Here is a 22,930-nt window from a genome sequence, read left to right on the forward strand (position 1 = left end):
CTTTCTTCTTTCTTTTCTTTCTTCTTTCTTTCACACCAGCAGTTTAGGATTCATATACTCCCTTGAAAATCCCTAACCTAGCACTCAGAATGCCCCTAACTTTTATAAGATTTTCCATTTTAAGTCTGTTCTTTTTCATAATGAACCCAGTGGCAAATAAAAATGTGTTGGGGGGACCCTGAGTTGAGACACAGGTAGCAAAATAAACAAAGTGAGTTAATGAATGATTGCAATGTTCCATGTAAATATTTAACAACTCAGAGGGAAAGGTTTAGTATACTCCTCCTCCCAATCCAAGAAAAGTAAAATAAAACATACAGTGAGAAAGTCTATATAAGTAAGTTTTATTTAATTAACTCACCAATTATATCCAGTATCTTACATTAGTGGATCACAATCATTTTCAAATTCAGTGTGTTAGGAAAATATCAGGGAAACAGGAAGGGAAGAAGTGGCAGAGCAAGAACAAGTCTTTACTCTGGAGTACGATGGAGATGTTTCTTCCTGACGAGAACTGAGGAGGCCTCGCTGACAAGCACGACCTTGATGACTGAGAGCAGCCTGTCCCCAAAGCTTGACCTCTGGGGCTTCACATAGGAATCACTTTAAACCACGAAGGGAAGGAGTACTCCCAGGCCTCTGGCATATCTGTGAAAGTTACTGGCCACCAGCTGCCGCTGTTTTCCAGAAAAGAAAGAAAAAGAGAAATAAGTTCAACAAAAATTTAGTTTGAAAGTCCTTAGTGGTTTTGAGTAAAGTGGCCGGACACTGTATTTCCCAAATGTGCTCCCCATTGCTATAATGCTTAGCATTTATATATGCAAATATTTTATAAAGTCCTCACAACTTCTAAAGACCAGAAGAGTGCACATTCTGCTTATTGGTTGTTACTTAAGCAATGAATATAGAAATTTATTCTCTTCAAATTTTTAGGGTAAGAGTTTTTAGGCTACAAAGATACTAAGGAGGTATTCGCTGAGCAATTCTGCAAATAAATAACATGTTGATAAATAACATGCTGAAGCATTACACCATGATGTAAAACAATAAATATAGTGATAAACTTTAACTGCAATTCAGACCTCACAGGCAGAATTTTCTACTCATCTTTTTCAGCACTAATTTGATAACAGTTCTAGAAAATTCAATTCAACTAAAAACCATAAATATCCAGAATGAAAAGGCCTACTGATAAGCACACAAGGAATAAAAAATAAATCCACAGAAGATATATTTTATGAAATTCATACACTGAAGATAAAAAGTAGATCCTACAACTTTCTACATAGATAAAGCAATGGCTGATAGAGAAGCCACTCAAAACTTTATGAACAAAAATTCTGATTGTACAGAAACTATCACAAAGAATCACCAAGTGGGATCTCATCTGATTAAAAAAGGTTTTGCACAGCAAGAGAAATCACCAACTGAGTGAAGAGACAACTTACAGTGTGGGGAATAAAATGAAACCTTACCAACTGGTCCTCAGACAGAAGACTAATATCTAGACTACATAAAGAACTCAAAAATAAATCAGACTCCCAGATTTAAAGGCCCAACCCAAAAATGGCATCTGAAATGAACAGATATTTCTCAGATGAAGTAGTACAAATAGCAAATAAATATATAAAAATATTTGATATCATTGGTCATTTGAGAGACATAAATTAATACAATGCTGAGGTTCCATCTCACTCCAGAAAGAACAGCGGTTATAAAGAAATTAACGTATTAAAAATGCGACAAGAGCTTTGGCAAAAAAGAAACCCTCTCCACTGTTGGTGGGAGTGTGGACTGGTGCAACCATTGTGGAAATCAGTGTGAAGATTCCTCAAAAAATTAAAATTAGAGATCCATTTGACCCAGCTATTCCTTTCTTGGTATCTTCTCGAAAGAACTGAAAGCATCATACCATCGCATTCTATGCACACCCATGTGTATGTATAGCAGCACAGTCTGTAATACTAAATCTTGGAAACAGCATAAATATCCATCAATCAATGAATGGATAAAGGTGTGGGGTTTTATACAGTGGCGTACTACTCGGGCATAAAGAAGAATAAACTTGAGACATTTCTAGGTAACTGGATGCACCTTGAAACTGTTCTCTTAAGTGAAATAAACTGAACACACATGTATAAATATTGCATTGTTTCTCTGATGTGAGAAATCAAAAGTAAATAAGGACAAAATATATTATAGATACTGCGAAATAGGAAGAAAAGTTTCAAATGAGAAGGGGAATGACAAGGGGAAGGAAAAAGGAGGCAAGGAAAGAAGGGAAACAAAAAAAGCAAAAACAAAGAAAAAAATGGAAAGAAATCTTTGGTAAATAAAGGAGGGGGAGGGGTTGAAGGGAAGGTAGGGAAAGGGGAAAACAAGAATCAAGATACATCAAGTACAGGTACAAATTCGTTATGATGACTGTGATCATTGTGGGCACCTAAAATGTACTAATAAACCTAGTTAATTAAAAAATACGAGCCACTCAAGAAGACTGAGAATCAAAATAGGCTTATAATTTCTGATTGCAATTTTGAAACCTAGAATGCAATAGAAAATATCTGAAAAAATATTATTTTTATTAATTGGACATTCTCTAGACCTGCTGTTTCTTGTTGGACAAACATTTGGACAAACCAAGAAAGAAGGTGGAGAAAATGCAAGTTAAGATATTGAAGACAGAATAGAGGGACAGAGGCCGTGTTGAGCAGAAAATAAAGAAAATCATGGGAATCACAGTGACACATCAAATGTAACGGGGAGCCAGTGGAGAATGAAAAAGGTCAGAAGATCCTGAGAACATTCTCCAGGAAAATGAAATGAATGAGAAAACCACTATGTAGAGACATGTTAAAAGCTTATATAATCAATACACTGCAGAGATTTAGAGATTCAAAATTTACTACCTAGCTCAGCCATGAAAATGTCCATAATAAAATCCATAGTCCTAACCAAAATAATGATATAACTGCATGCCACAATGTACAAAGAGACTGGGTTTGAAAAAGAACCACATTCTTATTTCTAGCATAGTTAATAATTGATAATAAAAATAAGAATTTAAGAAACTGCAATAAAAAAGTACAATTTGAAAATAAATATCTAAATAATCTACCAAAACAGTTTGAAAGCATTTTTCTTTGTATAAATGGGTATGAATAGGTGGAAGGAGAGAAAAAAAGAGATGCTATTTTTCAAACTAAACTTCATAGAATTATATAACTAAACTATGTGCACATAGAACATTGATAAAAATGATTTTTTAAAAAAGACTACTTTAATAACTGTAAATCATGCAATCATCCAATTCAGCACCTAGCAATTAACCTTATACTTCTTCAATCTGGGTAGAAAATGTTTTTAAAAGTTAAGCATTAAGAAGGCAACAAAGCTTGAACATATGCTGCTTAGGGTCACCGAGCCCCTTTCCTCCCTTCCCAGTGCAGTCCATGAGCTTGAGAGACTCTGACCAAGCCCTGTTGCAGGGGCCACCTGAGTGTCTTCAGCAAATCCCCAAGCTCTCATTCAGACACAGTGAGTGGTGAGGAGATGGATTCATAACCCATATGGGGTCAATTCAAGAAAAAGACACAGGAGAATTTCCAGGAAAAATGTTCTATTGCCTTTCCAAGGGGTTACTCAAAATCTCATTGAGATTTCCTTTGGGAATTGTGATCTGAGGTCGTGACCTTACAAGTGGCTGTCTCTATTCCTGCTGCCATGAAGGTCCCGCAACATGAAAAAGATTAGTCTTGGGAGACCTACCAAGAAATGGACTTGGCTACAATCACATGCTAAATTTAGGGGTAATAGGGGTCTGGAGCCATTCACACCACTACTCTGTTCATTTCTGCACACTAATACATTTGTCTGTTTTAAACAAACATGAATTGAATTTTTAAAATTATGTAGGAGAAAATATCTGCTGAGCTAAAAACTATTAAAGTTAAGAAGGGAAAAGTTGGAAAACACCTTCAGTAAAGATTTTAGGTATCATCTTCCATGAGGGGCTCAAGGCACATGATTCATTTTGTCTTATTCAAAGGGAGTCATCTCTCAGGATCTGTACAGGACTGGTTCCAGGCTTTCCTGTTCCTCACTTCCCTTGGTTACACAAATCTGAGAATACTCTCATCTCTCTTGCAAAGTGATGTAGCATTTACCTACAACCGACCCACACCCGCCCAGGTGCTTTCCGTTATCTGTGGATGACTTACAATAGCTTATGTGGAAGTTATGTGAATAGTTACATTGTTTAGGGAATAATGATAGGAAAAATGATTCTGCTCATGTTTAACTCAATCACGATATTGTTTTTCAAATATTTTCAATAGAGAGTTGGCTGAATTTGTAGTGAGGAAACCTCTGCAAGTGAAGAGCTGACTGCATGTTAAAAATTAAAAAGATTTAAAACAGGATAATGGATTAGAAAAGGCACCAGGCAAGCAATGCTGGGGAGCTCAGAGGAGCATCCTTTGGGGATCCCTACACTTCCTTTCATGCATAAAAAAAGTCCAGATATGTCCTGATGGCAGCCATTATTGGTATTGCTTCCATCATTTTCTGTCTGTTTTCAAGGTCAATTAAAAATTCCCTACTGCTAAGTTTACATTCCTGAATTTTTCCTTGTCTTTTTTTTCTTCCAGTGGAAAACAACCCCCTTGAATGATGGCTGAGAAGCATTAAAGAGGTGGATGGCAAGGGTTTTGAGTGACCTGCTAAAGGCAGTCATCCCACTTGCCAACTGATGCCTCATTTGGAGGAGGAAAGAAAGAAAGAAAGAAAGAAAGAAAGAAAGAAAGAGAGAGAGAGAGAGAAAGAAAAAGAGAAAGAAAGAAAGAAAGAGAAAGAGAAAAAGAAAGAGAAAAAGAGAAAAAGAAAGAGAAAAAGAGAAAGAAAGAAAGAAAGAAAGAAAGAAAGAAAGAAAGGAAGGAAGGAGGAAAGGAAGAAAGGAAGAAAGGAAGAAAGGAAGAAAAGAAAAGCACAGTGTCAGGAAACGATTGCGGAAACCCAGCAGCTCTCACCAGCTCGCGCAGCTGCCATCTTCTTGTTGCGCATTTTGTTCTCCAAAGCTTGCTATGCAATGAAAAAAGAAAAAGAAAAAGAAAATTAGATTTCCTGGCATTTCCCACACCTTGACACTGAGCAAGATAGTAATTCTTCAGAGTAAATTGTGTCCTACCATTTTCATCTTCTTCTTGAGATCCAGATTTGCTGCCTTCTGGCCCTTGGCAGTAGCATTGAGATAATAGATGGTCAAACTAAATAAAAAATAGTAATAAGAAAAGGGATGGAAATTTGAGCTTCTCGAGATTCGTCTTACACTTACATTAAGTAAATCATGGCATGTTAACCTGAGAGCGGACACTGAGGTATTTTTCCACCAAAATTTCTTATTTTGCAGCTAACAGCTGAAGGTGAGAGAGGTAAAGAGGTGCACTCAGAGTTACACAGAAACTAGGATAAAGCCAGAAAGTTGGGCCAAAGGCTTCTTATCCACAGCTTCAAGCTCTAGTTGCTGTTCCACGTGCCTCAGTCAGTGTCTTCCTGGAAATGTGTTAAAATCAGTCTACAGTATAATTAAAAGCAGCATTTTAAATTAATGGCAATGACATCCCCCAAAACGGAAAATCTACTAAAGCATAGGAAATATGAAAAATACAGAGAAAAATTACTTTCTGCCTCTTCTGGCCTTTACAATCTTCATAGGAATAGTTAATTAACACAGAGGGGTTTTTTCCTATAACATCTATTGTTTGCATTTCTTCCTTCTTCCAGGAAAAAATGTTTTATAATGTTGTAATTGTGGATTTTAAGTGATATTTATATTCTTAGAACAAAATCCAAACTAATAATTCTACAAAAATTAATGTCATTCTTCTGTTAAGGCAAAGTGAACAAAGGGAAAAAATGTAATCAAAAACAAAAACAAAAAGCAACAAGAAGAAAATTTTCAGAAAAAAAAAAGTGACTGGCACTGTTCTTTGTTGCCAATAATCAGATATTGAACACATTTCTTCTGCTCACCAACACAACAGATCATACCCTTTATGAGGCATCTGGTGTGAGTAGCACAGTTACTGCTATAGTTTAGCTGTGTCTGTTTATCTCTCATATGATTACACAGAGTCTGACTGAAATTACACACAGGGGAACAATTTTGGGTATGAAATAGGTGTTCAATAAATGGGTGTATGTGTGTGTGTATGTGTACAATTGTGTGCATGTATTATAAGAACTTTCTTAGAAAAGTTCCTGGATTTTGAGGAGTGCACACAAAGATCTCAGAGAATCATTTTCATCCCTGAAATTCTCTGTTTACCTATCACTTTCTTCTTGTCTTGGGAGGCACCTTCACGAATCGCCTCCTCATCTCTGAAGGAATAACGCTGCCTGCAGAGAACTAACCTGAATTCCACTCAGATACCACAAAACCATCCACAAAGGTCTAATATGACCCACTGGAGAAATTCAGATGCTTGTAACATTCACTAATTAAAGGCAACAAAAAGCCAAGCCAAATGTATGGGCTTCATAAAGTAGAAGATGAGACCTCAGGATCTGAAAAAAATCAAATCACTAATAAACTGAAATTTGAGTTTTATGTCAAAGCCTCAGCACTAAAATCAATCTTCCTGGATATGTTTGACCCTTACATGCTGCCAGTTCTCCTCTGGGTTACTCACATCATGGGTTAGCAAACCATGGCCTCCAGGTTAAATTCATTTCCCAGATTATTTTGTGTGGCTAATGAACTCGCAATGGTTTTCTACAGCTTCAAATGTTTATAATGTGTTTACGTAAAATCCTAAATATAAGCCTCTTGGTCTGAAATATCCACTAGAGCTGGTCTTTTGAGAAAAGCATGCCCTGGATTTAGGCCGTCCCTTCAAAGTGGCCCTTGCCCTTCTGACATTCCCACAGATCCCAAACTCTGTTTAACGGTACACACAAATGGATGAAGTAAGAATCAGGGCTAGGAAGACACCAGCTTAAACTCCACCTATTAGCCACTTCATTCAGGACAGATCTTCCACATGGCATTGATAATAGGATTAACGGAACCAATTTCTCAAGGTTACCATGGGAGTACTTGTGTCCGTGTGTGATTAGCATCTGCAACAATGGCTCCATTCATTCTTTCCCCACATTCTGGACACGGTGTAGCTCCTAAGGGAGCAGAAGCCAAGAGAAGTTGCCCTTTTGCTTAGAAACATATCTCTCTATAGATTCAGGATACTGTATTAAAATCAGACCTTTAAACTAGGTGTTTTTGTGTATCTGTGTGTGTGTTTATGGCAGTCTTATTTATGACAATCTCATTGGGGACTTCGACTCCCCAAGCCCACTGGATAGTTATCAGTATGCTTTCCAAAGCCTCTGCATCAGGAACAATGTCCAGAAGAAAATCACTTTGAGAGCCATCTGGTGAAACAGGATGTGTCCAGCAAATTACGTTCTAATGCATCTGTGCCAAAGATTTACTATCAGATTCTCAACACCAGCCCATGATCAAAGTCCAGTACCACATAAGAGCAACCTACCTCAGGGTGTGAGCATCCCTGTGGGTTATTAGCTCTCCCTCACGCTGTAAAACAGTGAGTGTTGGACTTACTGGAAAGTGGTTGCTTTAAATCCTGCTATTACCCAGTTACAACATTTGTGCTTTAAGGAAGATCTATAAGTTGTTTCTTAATTTATAAAATTAAAGAATACAACCCCTGCCCTCACCACTTTATAGGAGAGGTCATGACAGTGTCCACCACAATAAAGACAACATCTAGCTCAGAATCCCAGCTGGTTACAGTGCCACTTCCTTCCTCAGATTTCCTCATCTTACCTTTATGGAAACAAACCCAACCTTTTGCATCAACTTTGTTCCTGATGGTCCCTGCAGGTGGCTTACTGCCTGCCTTTTGTAACTAACAGACTTCCTATCTGGGGGCGCTGGGGCTTGAAAGGAAGGCCACTTTCCTTGGTTGTATATATTTTTACTTAGAATGTGAGTTTATCTTTTGTGGTTAAAAATCAGAAGTCAGTGGAAGTGATATGGGAATGAAAGACTCCACCAAGTACTCTCTTTTAGAAATCACTGATTTCAAAGGGAGAGACTAAAGTATCTTTCCAAGACCCTCCAGGGCTCTGATTCTCTTAGGATGTACAGTGGTTACCTACAACCTTGTATAAACAAGCACAGGGAAATTCTTAAGATCTCTTGCAGGTGTGCCCCACGTGTGAGAGCTTTGTTACTTACATATATTAACTACAGTTGTGAATTGTACACTAGCCCTAAGACAATTCCCTTGCATACAGTGTGACCCAAGGCCAGCCAGACCTGTCCAACCCACAGGCCTCACAGTGGGCACAACGCTAAGCATTTAGCCTTAAAACATAGCCTACAGGGCCTCCAACAGAATATGACCTTAGGGACTCCTCATTTCTCTATATTCACAACCATCTGCTTTATGGAAGGGAGATGGAGGCCACGCTGTGGAGCGAAGCTCACTGTACTGATTAGATTTGGCATTTATGTTTCTTCTGCTTTAGCTGTTTACTGGTAATTATTTTGGTTACTTGGAAACAAATCTTATAATACTGGAGAGGCAAGACAGATGCAGATGGCTGTGAATTACATCCAATAGGATCAGAATATGGCTCATGAATTTTAGCTCCCACCACAGCGTAATTATTAGAGCTGCATTTGGTTAGGTTACAGCACAAACCAGGGAAGGGAGGGAGAGAGAGAGAGAGAAGGAGAGAGAGAGAGAGAGAGAGAGAGAGAGAGAGGGAGGGAGGGAGGGAGAGAGAGGGAGAGGGAGAGGGAGGAGAGAGAGAGAGAGAGAGAGAGAGAGAGAGAGAGAGAGAGAGGGAGAGGGAGAGAGAGAGGGGGGGGGTGGAGGGGAGAGCACTGCTGAAAGGCTGGCACTTGAAAGGAGCCAGGAAGCAAATTCCAAGGCTCCTTTTATGAGAAGGAAAAGCACATACGCCATCACCAAAACGACAGCAATGACCAGCCCGGGGTTCGAGAGCTGTCTCAAAATCTTTGCCATCCAGCTTGGGAAATCATTCTCCAGAGTCTCACCAATGACTTCAAACATCCTGTTTTTGCCACTAGGAGGGGAAAAAAGAGAAAGAGAGAGAAAATATATTTAAAACAAATAGAAACTTCTGGTTACAGCAAAGAAAACTCATACACAGTACTATCTAGATATTTCTGCAGGTTAGGACTCTGATGTTTGCTATGTCTCCTGATACTTTGACCTAAACTGTCAATGTGGATAATGTGAATGCAGTACCGTACCAGAAACTTTATCCCAGCACACCACACATACACACACACACACACACACACACACACACACACCCAACGAAGATAACAACAGCATTAGAAGACGTTTTTAACAGTATATTTCTGAAGTTTTGACTGAAATGTAGTTTATAAGTACCTCATAAGTCTGCCCCTTATCTCGATGTTTTCATTGGAGTATGCACTCTTTGGGCTGAGTACCCAACGTATTCAATTTTTTTTTTTAAGACATGGTTTTACTTTGCAGTCCAGCCTGACCTTAAACTTTAGTCCTGACCTCAAACTCACAGCAGTCCTCCTGCCTCAGCCTCCCAAAGGCATGGATGACAGGCCTGTGCCACCATGCCCCACTATGCATTCTATTTTTAATTGGCTTTGGAAATCAGCTCAAGAAATGGCCTCATGGAATAAAACCCACAAATAATCCAATTCCTCTTTTCACACAGTCTCTTCTGTCTCATTTTCTCAGACCTCCTTCATCAGAAATAACAAGACCCACACTGAAGGATGGGAGCTCTCCCTCGGTCTTTCCTCTGCTGAACAGCCCTAAAGAACATCAGCTGAGGCCCATCTTGTTTCTAGGAGAATTAACTCTGATGAATTAGAAAAACAAGAGTAGTATCCTTTAGGTTGGTTTAGAATATCTAGATGTGCAGAGGAATATGCACTGTTTCAAGTGTGCTTTTCTGTATATACATTCTTATTCTACAGTGAAACGCTCTGTTTCATCAAATTGTGTGTATCCTCAGATTAAAAGATGTAGCAAACAATAACATTTAGTCTCGCTTTTGTCTTTTAATCTGTAAATAGTTTCAACTACTGAGTGAACACAATCACCAACATCCTGTCAGATTACTCTTCTTGCAGATCTAATCTAACTAATACTCTCTTTCAATAAAGAGTAACCTCAAATATAAATCTGTGCTTAGCTCGTGATCTCACTTATTTAAAGATTTACTTGAAGGAAAACAAGAATATATAATGCCATAATGTTGAACATCATATTATTTCCTGTCTCTGAGGTGATGGGCAGTCTTTGTTTTAATGGTAAAATATTTCAAAAATTTCCAGATTATCTAAGATAAATGCATACCATTATGAAATGAAATTCATTCAATGTAAAATGCATTAAAAATAAAATTACCACAATGTAACCTTGGGGCTTCTGAGAACTATAATCTGTACAGAATTATTGGTACATGTGGGGAGGCATCAAGTTTTGGGAAATATGATATACAAAACAACTGTCTGGCGTATCAAGTTTCAGAAAATAAGATGGAACTGTTAAAAGAATTATCTTCCTCTGGACATCAGTGAAATTGTTTTTAAACTGTCCAATTATTTAAAGTAAGTTCATGTACTGGCCATTGGGAGAATTTTCCAGAAACTTGATCTTCATTAGCTGGGTCTTACAAAACCAGAAAATACTACAGCATCTCATCAAATGGCACTGCATCACTTGAAAACACACTTGCATTTGGAACTACCTGGTCACCTCTGCAGTGTCTTCACCAACCTACATCAAATTCAGGTTTGCTGCCCACCCTACAGCCAGGGTCAGGCAACAATCACTAGGCAGTGAAGCAAACACCTCAAACTCTGAATGCCAGAGGACGGCCAAGCAGTTGTCATGGTAGTACAGACACAGCCCTTGTGCAAGACTCCTCCGAAAATATTTAACTTCCTTCATCCCAATAGTGACACATATGTAGTCATTTTGCCCAAGTTTGCCAATTAGCAAACTCTTGGTGATAGTCTGATACCATGCCTTAGTTGCAAACTAGTATTTTTTTTTCAGTGAAAATCAGAGTAATTCAGTATATGACTTAGGAAAAATCAAAAGAGAGAAAATTCAAACAGCTCAAATCGTGCAATCGCCACACAAGTCCACCTGAGAGGTACTTAGCCTCAATGCCCCTGTGTAACCATGCAGTCCCGTGGTTACAGCAAGAGGATTCTCTTTCAGACTGGTAAGGTCCTTTTATGTCTTTTCCGGAGAAGAATCAGCTTCCAGTTAGAACATCAAAAGTATTCTCAAAATTTATCCTGGCTATTAAGTCGCAAAGGTAAATTGCAAGTTAACTGAAGACTGAATGGCACACATCTTGAAATCAGTGGTCCAAGATTAGAGGTACATTAAAGGCTGTAATTTCGTCTTTGGTCTCCAGGTGTCACTGTCCGCATTGTTTATTTCAGCCTACTTGACAATGCACACAGGGGCACAGGCGCATGCGCACACGCACGCACACGCAGGCAGAAAGAGGGGGCTGGTCGTCTCCTGGGTCGGAACTAGCTACAGCTAATTTTGATCTTATGGCTCAATATTTCCTTTCTTTGCTAGTAAAATAGTAGCTAAGGCTATCACTAGAATGAAAATAGCTCTTTTACATTTAACCTGTGGACAACAAACATTTTCTTTTTAAACAAACATTTTGACATTTGTTTAACAGCGTGGATCTGAAGGCACGAAGGGGAAATCATAGGTGGCCATTCTAGCATCGTGCCTGTCCTTCCGTGGCTTCTTGCATTTTCATTTCCTTCCCTCAAATGCACATCTGCCAGTAAATCAACAGGCAGAGATTCTTGGGGAAGGGGGATAAGAGATTGATTCTTAACACTTTCAGGGAAGGAAATCCTTTCTTCCAGATCCCAAGGACTTTGTTTTTTGATATGTGTCAAAAAGAGAGCTCTGACATAGAGAACTGTTGAAAAGCACGACTTTAACTCACATCAGAGTCTTCTTGACTCCTGATTGCTGGCCCGAGTGATACTTGGGATAAATACACAAAAGATACATGTTTGTCTTTTTACCAACAGGTAGTATTTTTGCACAACACATTGTCTGACCCCCTTCATACTCATTATTAATTAATCCTGATTCTGCTTCCTAGGTAAGGAGTGAGTGACCTCCCCCTGGCCCCAGACTGATGGAGGCCTTGAGAACCAGCCCTAGCTGGCTGTATCTGGATGCGCTGCTTTAGCATTAGGAAAATTCACATCCAAACTGGTGTGAGCAAAGCTTGTGCTTAGTTATCCCCTAACATGGAGACAGCTCGGTTTCACTGCCCGTGTTTGGCCAGGCAGAGCCTAGAGCAGTATAAATTAATTTCACATTTACGATCACCATGTGAGAAACAGATGAAGCCCGCCTAAGATTCTACATATAGCAGGATGATCCCAAAAAACCAAAGGATCTCATTTCTATCCACAAAAAAATGCCCCTGAAGAGAAACCGAATTACACAGTGGGTGGCTCTTCTCACCTTCACCCAGAGTCAAATTACAAACACCACAGACCTGAAGGGACCGCAGTCAAAAGACGGTGGCAGGGACACTATCATGTAGAGGACAGGCATGGTGGACAGGAAGAGGATGAGCAGCAGCATGCCCAGGTAGAAATTATTGGATCTGGAGGCTTTGAAGACCCTGGCCTCAGGAACGTTGCAGCACATCACGGCCCAGCACTGGAAGTACATGGATGTGTGGAGTCGAAGAATATTGATGCCCGGGAGGCTAGGTGCAAAGAAGGAGCCCATCCTGGCAAGAAAACAGAGTGTGCTCAGTGCTGGGTCTCCAGGCCAGAGGGAAGGCACAGGGCAGGCGTGGTGCTTCTTGCCAGAGGCAGAAGATGTACCCACACGGTCACCGCGGAAACCCCCGTCATGATTAAACCCAGCTACTCTGCCTGTGTCTGCTATGCAGCTTGCAGGTCCCTTCTTGCTGCAGGGAAGGTGCACAGGGGTCTCTCACAGAACACGGGTAAACTAGCCACATCCGTCATCACTAATAAATATAAACTACAAGAGTAAACAGTTTGTTAAAATTGTCTTACTCCTTTCTCCTAATTCTAACACAATTTCCCCAATACTTATTTCATTGATATATCTAACATTTGTATGGTTGACTTTTAAAACGCTTGTTCCATTCAAATAAAAAGCACATTTGGATTAACCATTTGGTAAGGAGTAAACAGATTTTTCTTAATGAAAGAGGAAAAGTTTAAAAGTTTGTTTTCTTTTTTGGATATTAACCATTGTCTCATTGTAGTAGCTAGTGGAGAGATGATTGGAAAGATATTTATGGGTAGGAGTATGTTATACACTCTATCATTAATGGCTAGTTTTATGTGTTTTTGAGGTGAAAATCCCTCATGACTATTTATATTTTTTTATGCATTTACTGTCTTATTTTATTTTGTGCTGGTAATATACTGCTTTGCACATTTTTTTTTTTTTGAGACAGGGTCTCACTTTGTAGTGCAGGCTCATCTTGAACTCATGTAGCTCAGATTGGCTTCCAACTCACAATGATGCTCCTGCCTCAGTCTCCCAAGTGCTGGGATTACAGGTGTGCACCACCACATCCAGCTCTGACTTTTAAAAAGTACCTAACAAATCACTTTTAAAGCCAGTTAGATGAGACTACTTTTACTTGATGACTCTGTCAATTATTTCAGCATAATAAAGTTCAGGGTTCTTTTTATTAGCATCTTAAAGCAATATAAATAGCAATTTATTACTCCAAAACCAAAAAGAAGATACATGTGTACTTATTTTACAAATATAGGTGGAGTCTTATCTTTAAAATAGTACCAACTATAATAAAATTCTCAGAATTTCTGGTTAGGTTTCTGGTTAGGTACAATTTCTAGTACCTGAATTTATAGTTGTTTAATCAACTCAATATAACCTCGGTGTATGGTAGAGGCATTTTTGACCTAGATAATGATATTAATTTTTGTTATAACTGATATTATGCCAACTCAGAGTGAATTCACCCCTTTGAAAGGTGGACTCTTGCCACGATTTAGGTTATCTATTAATAGGGTGCCAGACAATGAATATGAATATCCGCCATAGTGAATTGAGCAAAAAATTTCTGGCCATTTTCTTTGATTTTGTTACTGTTATTGCTGATTTTTGTTCGTTTATTTTGTTTTGTTTTAGTGGGAGAATGAAAGTTGAAGCAACATGGTGTACCATTTTTATAAAACAACAAAAGTTGAAAGTTAACAAAACTTGTTTAAAAAAAAAGTAACCACTTAGGTAAACAGCGGGTTGCCTCCCTAATCTAAAAACTAAAGGAATTAGTGGGATCCAAATGTACAGTGCGCCCTGCGAAAGTCAAAGGGGAGGAATTGTCTAAAAAGGGAAGGCAGAGGACATTATTAATCTTGTGTCATGATTTGAAACCCATATTGCTTTTATTACTCTGTTTAGTTTGGTTATATTCTATTCCAGTTAATCTACTTGTACTAGATATTTGAGGGCATAGGCAGCTATTCCAAAAATAGCAGGATATACTATGGTAGCCATTTTTAATTTCCTATTAACTTAATCTGAAGCCCTGTATTGCTTTCACTGCCTTGTTTTGACTGATTTTATTTGAATCTGTCTTATTCTATTGCTGTCTTGTCTTGACTGATTTTATTCGAATCTTTAACGTTTGATAGTGTCAAGTCTGAGTGAGAGTATAGGTAACTACTCTGAAGACAATAAGATTCACCACCATATTCATTGTGGTTTGACTATTATCCTCTTTTGAAGTCTTATAATATCTCCAGTGTTTTGTTTTTATTGATTTTATGCTCTACTGCTATATTCAATTGTATTATACCTCATGATATGGGCAATTCTATTGAAGATAACAAGAGACACCATGGTAACCATTGTAGATCACCTTGTATTGTGATTTTTAAATTATGTACTATGCCCATCCTTTTGTTTTGAATAACCCCATTTTGCTTTTTGGTTTTTTTTTTTTTTTTCTCATTTGGTTTTATTGTTTTCAAAATTAAAATTTTAAAAAGTAAATTAGTGAGAATCCCAGTTGATAGGTAAAAATTTCAAAGTCCTGGATTATAGTATCAAATACCAATATCCATGCTGTAATACATTTGCAAATGATTATACTCACCTCATTCTAAGAGTTAGCCTTGGGCTTGTAACTTGTTTTGGCTACTAAAATAAGAATAGCAATTACAGGTCTCACTGCTAGATGGAAATTTTAAATACTGAGGAGCTTTTCTTCTTTTTGCTCCTTCTACTGTGACCAGTAATGTTTCAGGTGGGTCTTATTCCATCAGTCTGGGTCTCTAAAGTGAATGTGAAGTATGAGGATCAGAGCTATCCCCAAACCTACACTGGATATGTTCTTTCTGTAAAATGCTAAGTCTTTGGGATCATGTTTCATTATTATAGAATCTAATTGAGTCTAAGACAAAATTGTGCATGTAATTCAAAACCTAGACTTTCTATACATGTAGACACATTTTTCCATGTGTAGATGTATGCACACACAATATATGCCTGCAGATTTATAGATGAACAAATTTCAACAGGAAGGTCACGTGGACTTTATGAAGAAATGATTCAGGAGCCACACCTAGAAAAACAGGTCCTGGTGCAATGATGTCTGAGTCTGAGTACTCATCACATCATTTGCTGATTAGCAAATCAGCTCAGCTCACTAAAGACCCTTCACCAGTCCTGATCCCATCATCTGTCTGTTAAAAACCAACTAATATTTTAGTCTTATGTAATGCTTTTCTTCGACAAAGGTAAAAACAAATGAAAGCCTTTTATTTGCATCTCTGTATCACTGTAGGGACAGGTACGTGTCAGACAAATGACTCCCAGATGACTGACTGAGAGCATGAGGAAGAAAGGTGAAAGGAGTGGGTTAGGGGACCCAGGGGTCAGATGGGAACACTGTCCAGAGTTCATCTCTGTTTTCGTAGCTGTGTGTTCGCTGTGAGCTCTTTGCATCCTACTGGGGCAAAAATATTTCAAATCATATCAAAATGGACTTTAGCTGTAATTCCTGACTTTAATAACATCTGTGTAAATAACCTTCACTTTTCTTCGGCAACCCCTAAAGCAATGACTGGATGTTTACAAATCACAAAACAATAGACTTCAATACAAAACATTTTCACTGTTTTTGTGGAAAATAGTTAACTTCGGGTGTCAGAGGCTCATGCCTCCTGAAATAAAGTCATTACTAGGTGTGAGGCCCTTTGTGTAGCGTGACCCTGCTACTCTAACTCTGTACCCTCCTACAATCTCCTACCACACCATAATCCCATTCCCTCTGCACCCTCCGAAGGGGTAAGGAAGCTTTATCTGGGCAAAGTATTAACAGACGGTGAAGAACATAACAGTTCTTTTTTTCTGGAACCCTGGAATGTATGCAAATACCTTTGTATATTCACAAACACACTCACTTTCTGAAGTCGTTGTCCAACTAATCACAAGTAAGTGACAGTACAATAAAAAGCAGAAATTTTGATTAAAGGTCTGCCCATGAAGGCTAGAAATATTTTTAGATTTTTCAGAGTTTCAGTGTGAATAATGGTGGACCAAACAGTTGCAAAATTGTAAGCCAAACCAAGGCGGACAGTAATTATAACAACTTTTCTGACAATAAAAACCAATTTCTAGGCCAATCTATTGTCTTAACTCTAAAAAAGCACAATAGACACACAATACATGTCTGGTGGTGCACACCAGGCCTGAGGGATTGTGGGAAAGTCACTGACACAATACAGAGGTTTCTCATTACCCCACTGGTAGTGTTGCTATTTGCAGCCTGGATGACAGATCTCCCTTCAGGAAGTACATGATCAGAACCCAGAGGAGCTGCTCCTCAGATCTCCCTAACCTTCCATCTGGCTTGGAGAATAAAGGATGCTTCCCACTTCTTCCCAACTCTGCTCAACTGAGCCATATTTGCAACGTTTAGAAAGTGATGGGAACAGGAATGCATTGTTAAACATCTGACAACAGGAAATCAATCTTTTTTCACAGACTGTTACATTGATTCATATAAGAAGACATGGGAATTTGACAGGCACTCTGGCAGGACAGTGGAACCCTTGGGGTGGTCTCTATGTCAGCAAAGCAAGATGGTTTTAATCACTGCAAAGAGGTTCAGTCTCTGTCAGCATCAGCACACAAGGGATTAATAGCTCAGACCAGCTATGGAGAAGCATTTGAGGAATACACAAACTTCATTAAAAAGCTGCAGCTATCCTGGCACATGTGGGAAGGACAATGGGCTGACCAGTGGCACAGTGTTGTTCTAGGCATATGCCCACAGGGTAAAAGTTACTCCAGTGTAACTGCTTGTGTGGTGAGGTGTTATTAGCTAACAGTGACAGATTTCCAAGACACATGGTCCGCAGATGAATCGCATGCTGTGATTCAATTTTCAAACCCAAAAACAGTTCCTACTGTCTCGTCTTATCATAACCTGTCAGGGTTTACAGTGAAAATGCTTCTGTTTAATAAAAGATATGACAATCCTTTGCACATCAAAACCTAAAATTAAATTTAAAACAGCAGTGCTCCTGTGCAAATGGCCCTATTGAACAAGTTGCAGAATAAAGATAATATTTTAACTTTACCTTCGCAGCACATGTATTTCATCTCCACAAACCAACTGAATTTGGTTAGATAATATTTTCAAAAATAGCTACCAGATGTATATTTAAATATATTTAACAATGACAGGAAAATAAAACCAGTTTCTCAAAAAAAGGTTTATGTAAATTAATTGCATATTTCACAGGTGGAATTATCATTCTTTATCAGTTCCTAATGTCACAAGGTTATAAAAAGATAGTCTTCGAATAAATCTAGCAAATAGAACAAAGACTCTCATGATTCCATGAAGGAGCTCTCTGAGATGCTTTTGGGATCAAAGATTTTAAGATCAGAAACTAATCACTGCACAGGCAAACAGTGGGTTAGAAGCCACACACTGCTACCTCCTCTGGAACCAAGCTGCAGTGCCTTCTGCAGCAAGAACCTTGTCACATTTCTGTAAGTGACAAACTGTCCAACAGCTGGCCTACCAGATCATGCCTTGGTTGAAGATCAGCGCGAGGACGTTGCCGCTAATGTCAAATTCAGTGTATGAAGGCTGGAAGAGACACAAGTGTTCATGGGATTAGCATCTCCGGTGGTGGGAATCACAGAGAAAGTGGTTACCTGCAGGCACCACTCAGCTCCCAATTACCTTCCTGCAACAGCCACACAGAGTAATCAGTCAGAATACACGAGATAATAAGAAAGTAACCTTTACCACAGTGCGACTCATGTTAAAAGGCTGTGAAAGTATGGCAAAACACACATTTTTACCCTGCTGGGAAAAGTAAAATCTGTAGCACCTTTTCTGAAAAACAGTTCGATAAAACAGAATAAAAGTTTTTAAAAACCCTATTCTCTTTGACCCTGTAGATCTACTTCTGTCTTAACAAAATAATTTGAAAATGCTGATAAATTTTAGCAGGACATAATGTAACCTTGTAAGTATCCAATATTGGCTAAACAAACATAGCATGCCTGTACAGTGATATGTTATCTCATCTAATTACAATCGTTTTGGAGTCATCATATTCGGAAGTGAAAATTATGCTCTAGTGTCGAACAAAACAATATCACATGATACACTCATTATTTGTAATCAGCACTAGATGAAAGTATAAATAAAGACTGAGAAGTAAAGCAAATGGAAGTGCTGGACTCTGTTTTCTTCTGTAAGCTTCGTATATTTAGCAACTTATTTCAATGAAAAATATGGCTAATTTTATAATTTAATATAAAAATAGAAGAATAACAAAAATTTAAGGATTCATTATACTCAATGCCCAGTCTCCACATCCTAAATAACACTGTCATGCTTGGCAAGCTGACACCACCCTGTCCCTCAGGTAGCAGGGCTCCCACAGGAACAAAGTGGGCATCTGGGTGGGCCTGGCCCATTCAAAAGCTTCCTAATGACACATACACATCTGGGCAGGAAACTGTCTATCAAAAGAGTTGCTGCTAATTAGAAAAAGCAATAAAACTGTCTCATTTAATTTGAGATAGAAAACTGAGAACAGATAGTAAGTAAGTAAAAGAGCAGTGAGTACGAAGCAGAAAGGCCAGGAAGACACCCAAAGAGAAATCAAAGAGGCAGCTCCCTAGAAGTTCCCTGGTTGGCTTCAGCTCATGTTCTCCCGTAATAGTTCCCTCCCCGCCACACACACGTGCACACCTACGCAACCATACATGCACACACACACACAAGAATAAGATGGCCTAAAAGAGAGTCTCTGATTTACCCAGCCCCCAAATTGAAAAATGTATTTGTAAGAAGATAGAATAAGTCTCTGATTTGGATTCCAACAGAACTGTCCCCAACTTTCAATTGTTTTGCCTCAAAAGTCTCATAAATTCCAGCCTCAGCTCCATCATTTCCTGCAAAGGGAACAGTAGCTTTCCTATTCTGCTGAAAGACATAGGTCATATTCCTTTGATCCAGAGAGTAAATAGCAAGTTGAGCATGACAAGACTAATATGAATCTCAAGGTTAAATGATGATATATAATGAAATAGGAAATAGCCATGTAAATTAAATAGAACCAAAATGATCCAGATAATTTTAACATAAATTCTTTCAAGACACTGTCAAAACGTTATATATAGGGGACCAGGGATTTAGCTCAGTGGCATAAGTGTCTGCTTGGCAAGTGTGAGGTCATGAGTTCAATCCCCAGTACCAAAAAAAAAAAAAAAAGGTTATATACAAAATGCTCAATAAAATTTGCAGATTTTCTAGAAGCACTAATGTTCGCAGGATGCAAAAAAATTTGGATGACAGGATGCAAAAAGATTTGGATGACAGTTTTTGTCCTAAAATCAATCATTTTAACTTCTGTCCTGGAGCTCTGTGTGATCACAAAACACATCTGCAAAAGTCTTGGGTGATTTGTGGCTTTGTAGCAGCTTTTCTCTGTGTCCATTCAAGAATCAAATCTTCAATTTTGGTCTCTTAAGAATGGTGTCACGCGATAACCCAGCAAACCACAGAACTCAGGGAAAACTCAAGTCTTTGGAATATTGTTTTTCTTTATTCATTCACAAGATCTGCTGAAGGTCATTTGACATGATGTATTTCATAACTAGTTGATTAAGAAAAGGTACAAAGGACACTGTGTTTGCAGCAGGAGTAGCTGGAGGAAGTGACTCCTGATGTCTAAACTGATCAGATGCCAAAAAATATAGCACAGGCCTTTGTGCCAAGGGTCCTTGCAGAACAATTAACTCACAAGTACTAAACTTTCCCACACCATTTTCCAGCTAGGTGAGGAAATGAGTGAAATGAACTAATCAGGGATCAGCTTACTTTGGCCCATGAGCCTACCCAGACAGGCACCTATTTATGGAAATACATGTTTATTAGAGTCCCACTATATTTTCTATGACCATTCTGGGTTAAGACAACAGTTTATTGGTTGCGACACAGATCACATGACTTGCAAAAGCGAAAATATTATCTAGCCCTTTACAAAAAAGTTTCATCAACTCTTGAACTAGATAATTTTTAAGATCCTTTCTAATCTAATCTATTACTGACTTAAAATTAATAATTCTTATTAAAGAATTCCTTCTCCGTAAAAACATTAGAACTGGAATTTAATACTTTATGCAGTAAACACAGAAAACCTTATTCTATAACAAAATATACATAAGAAGGCAAAAAACTTATGTAGGTATATGCAACATGCCATGCTCTTTCCTCTAGAGATATACATTTTCTAAAACATGAAATTGTATTTTAAAATATTAAAATAATACCTAAGTAGATATAAATTAATTTACCTATATTAGTTCAATTGTCTCTAAAGTAGAAAAAAATCATAATTAAATGATAGTTGGGGTGAACAAAGCATTATCCATTCTTAAAGACAGGGATGCGGAAATGTTCAGTGACAGGAGGATAATAAACTTACTAATGGCCCCTTACTCTAGTAACATTGTTAGAAGTCAGCAGCAGAACCACTGGGACTCAGGCAGAGGACCATAACAGTCACAGGATTAGAAATGATCTTGTGTTATTTTTAGACCTTTGCTTGCAGCACACAGGAGTCAGTCACTTACCCAGCAGGAAGACATATGGTACTCACAGGACCAAAAAGCCTGGGAAGACCCACTTTCTCCCTGCGAGCTCAGTTAGTTTGAGCAGACTGACAACCTATGTATATTGTAAAATGTCATTCAGGGTGTCAGAGAGAATTAATTCTCTTTGCAATGATCTACGTCACCTTTTTACATGCACCCCAATTCTCATAGCTGGAATGATCCTACTTGTAGCTCCAGGCCATCCTGCACTATGGCTCCTGAGCAGTGGACCTCAAATGTGTTCTCGACCAGGGTCAGCAGCAGCACCAGGGACCTTGTAAGGAAAATGACTTCTTAGGCCCTATCCCAGCGCTACTAAAGCAGAAACATTGTATTTTATCTGGTCCTTGGGTTATTCACCTTGCTCAGATGTTGCTCCCTAGTTGCAAATGTGGAGAGATTAAGTAACAGCTGAGAAGATAACCTGATAGAACATCACTAAGCAATCATGAGCATCCCATGGAGGGGAGAGAGGACCTGGGAACAGGAGCAGAAAGGGCTCTGAAGTCCCATTCAAAATGCAGATGAAATTCACTGGTCACTAACAGGATCCCACACTCAACTAGGATTAAAGCACAGAGCCCCAAAAGATGAGGCAGAGGTTTAACTTACATCGCTGGAGCTTTCCTCCAAAGACCCTCAAAGGCAACATGAGGAAACATTACTTTTCTCTACATCTACAGTAGAAACTTGTTTCCTGTACTTTGTACTAAGCCAAGAGCTCTGTCAGCACTCGATAAATAATGAATTATAGTCATTTAGTTACAGCTTTTTTGCGCCCAGGACATGTTATATTGACTTTGTACTTGCAATAAAATTTTCTACCACTTAAGAACAGAGCAGCCAAGGAGAAAGGCCAAACAAAAGTCAAGCAATAGTCTAAGGAAAATTTGGCAATTTTTATGTCTGTCTCAGAAAAGCTGAATCAAGCAAGATAAAACAGAAATGAAACCAAGCCAGCTGAATACCTCATAGCAACAAATGAGAAAGGAACACAACACAGCATCTTAGATCTATACTATGACCTCACTGGCCCACACCCAAGAGCATTACCTAAGTACTCTTGGCTCCTCTGAGAATAAGACACTTTCATTGAGGGTGACAGGGATGACCTAATAAAAGGCACTATCTCAAAGTTAGGTATCCAGAGGCCCAGAAGCCCTGTAAGTCATCTTGACTACAGGACTCAGCCAGGGACTACAGAGCATGAGACAGAAGTTAGATCAGCTGTGTAGAATATTCCTTCACTGGTGAGACAGAAACATCACCAGCTCTAGGGCACTAAACCAGACTCGACTCTTTGAGCATGTCCTCAGAAATGGGTAGAGTGCTGTCCATAGCCAGGGCTGCCTCCATAATGTGGAGGGTTGATGATCAGTATGTAACACCTGCCATGTTACTAGCATGCAAATAGTAGAGGTTCAGGGCTTCTGTTTTCATGCAGCTTTCATTCTAAAAGAAAAAAGCGGATAATAAGCACATTTTTAAAGGCCATGTCAAGGTAAAATAAAGCATCATGTTGATGTGTAGAGTGCCTAATAGGTTACATCACACTGGATGATTAGAGAAAAGTTCTGCGGGGTGATTTTTAACTAAGTCCTTCATGATGAGAAATAATCAGCTGTGCCAAAGACGAGAGTAACAGCACCCCTTCATAAAGAAACAGCCAG

The 22,930-nt window shown here is 38.7% G+C and overlaps 1 protein-coding gene across 5 annotated transcripts in view; it reads right to left on the reverse strand.

Annotated features, from left to right (window-relative positions):
* Positions 1-323: 323 nt before the first annotated feature.
* The window catches only part of Tmc1 (transmembrane channel like 1), a 244,315-nt gene continuing 221,708 nt past the window's right edge, over positions 324-22,930 (reverse strand). For all 5 annotated transcript variants that reach the window (XM_023566058.2, XM_063249732.1, XM_063249731.1 and 2 more), the window contains 6 exons: positions 18,167-18,234; positions 12,607-12,846; positions 8,989-9,114; positions 5,186-5,264; positions 5,028-5,079; positions 324-677 (listed from right to left, as the gene is read on the reverse strand). In XM_023566058.2, coding sequence (XP_023421826.1) covers positions 658-677; positions 5,028-5,079; positions 5,186-5,264; positions 8,989-9,114; positions 12,607-12,846; positions 18,167-18,234 — 585 coding nt within the window. In that variant the 3' untranslated portion in view covers positions 324-657. The remainder of the gene's footprint in view (positions 678-5,027; positions 5,080-5,185; positions 5,265-8,988; positions 9,115-12,606; positions 12,847-18,166; positions 18,235-22,930) is intronic.

Source organism: Cavia porcellus, unplaced genomic scaffold (genome assembly GCF_034190915.1).
Source record: "Cavia porcellus strain 051 isolate PalLab524CR breed Dunkin Hartley unplaced genomic scaffold, mCavPor4.1 scaffold_1, whole genome shotgun sequence".
NCBI lineage: Eukaryota > Metazoa > Chordata > Mammalia > Rodentia > Caviidae > Cavia > Cavia porcellus.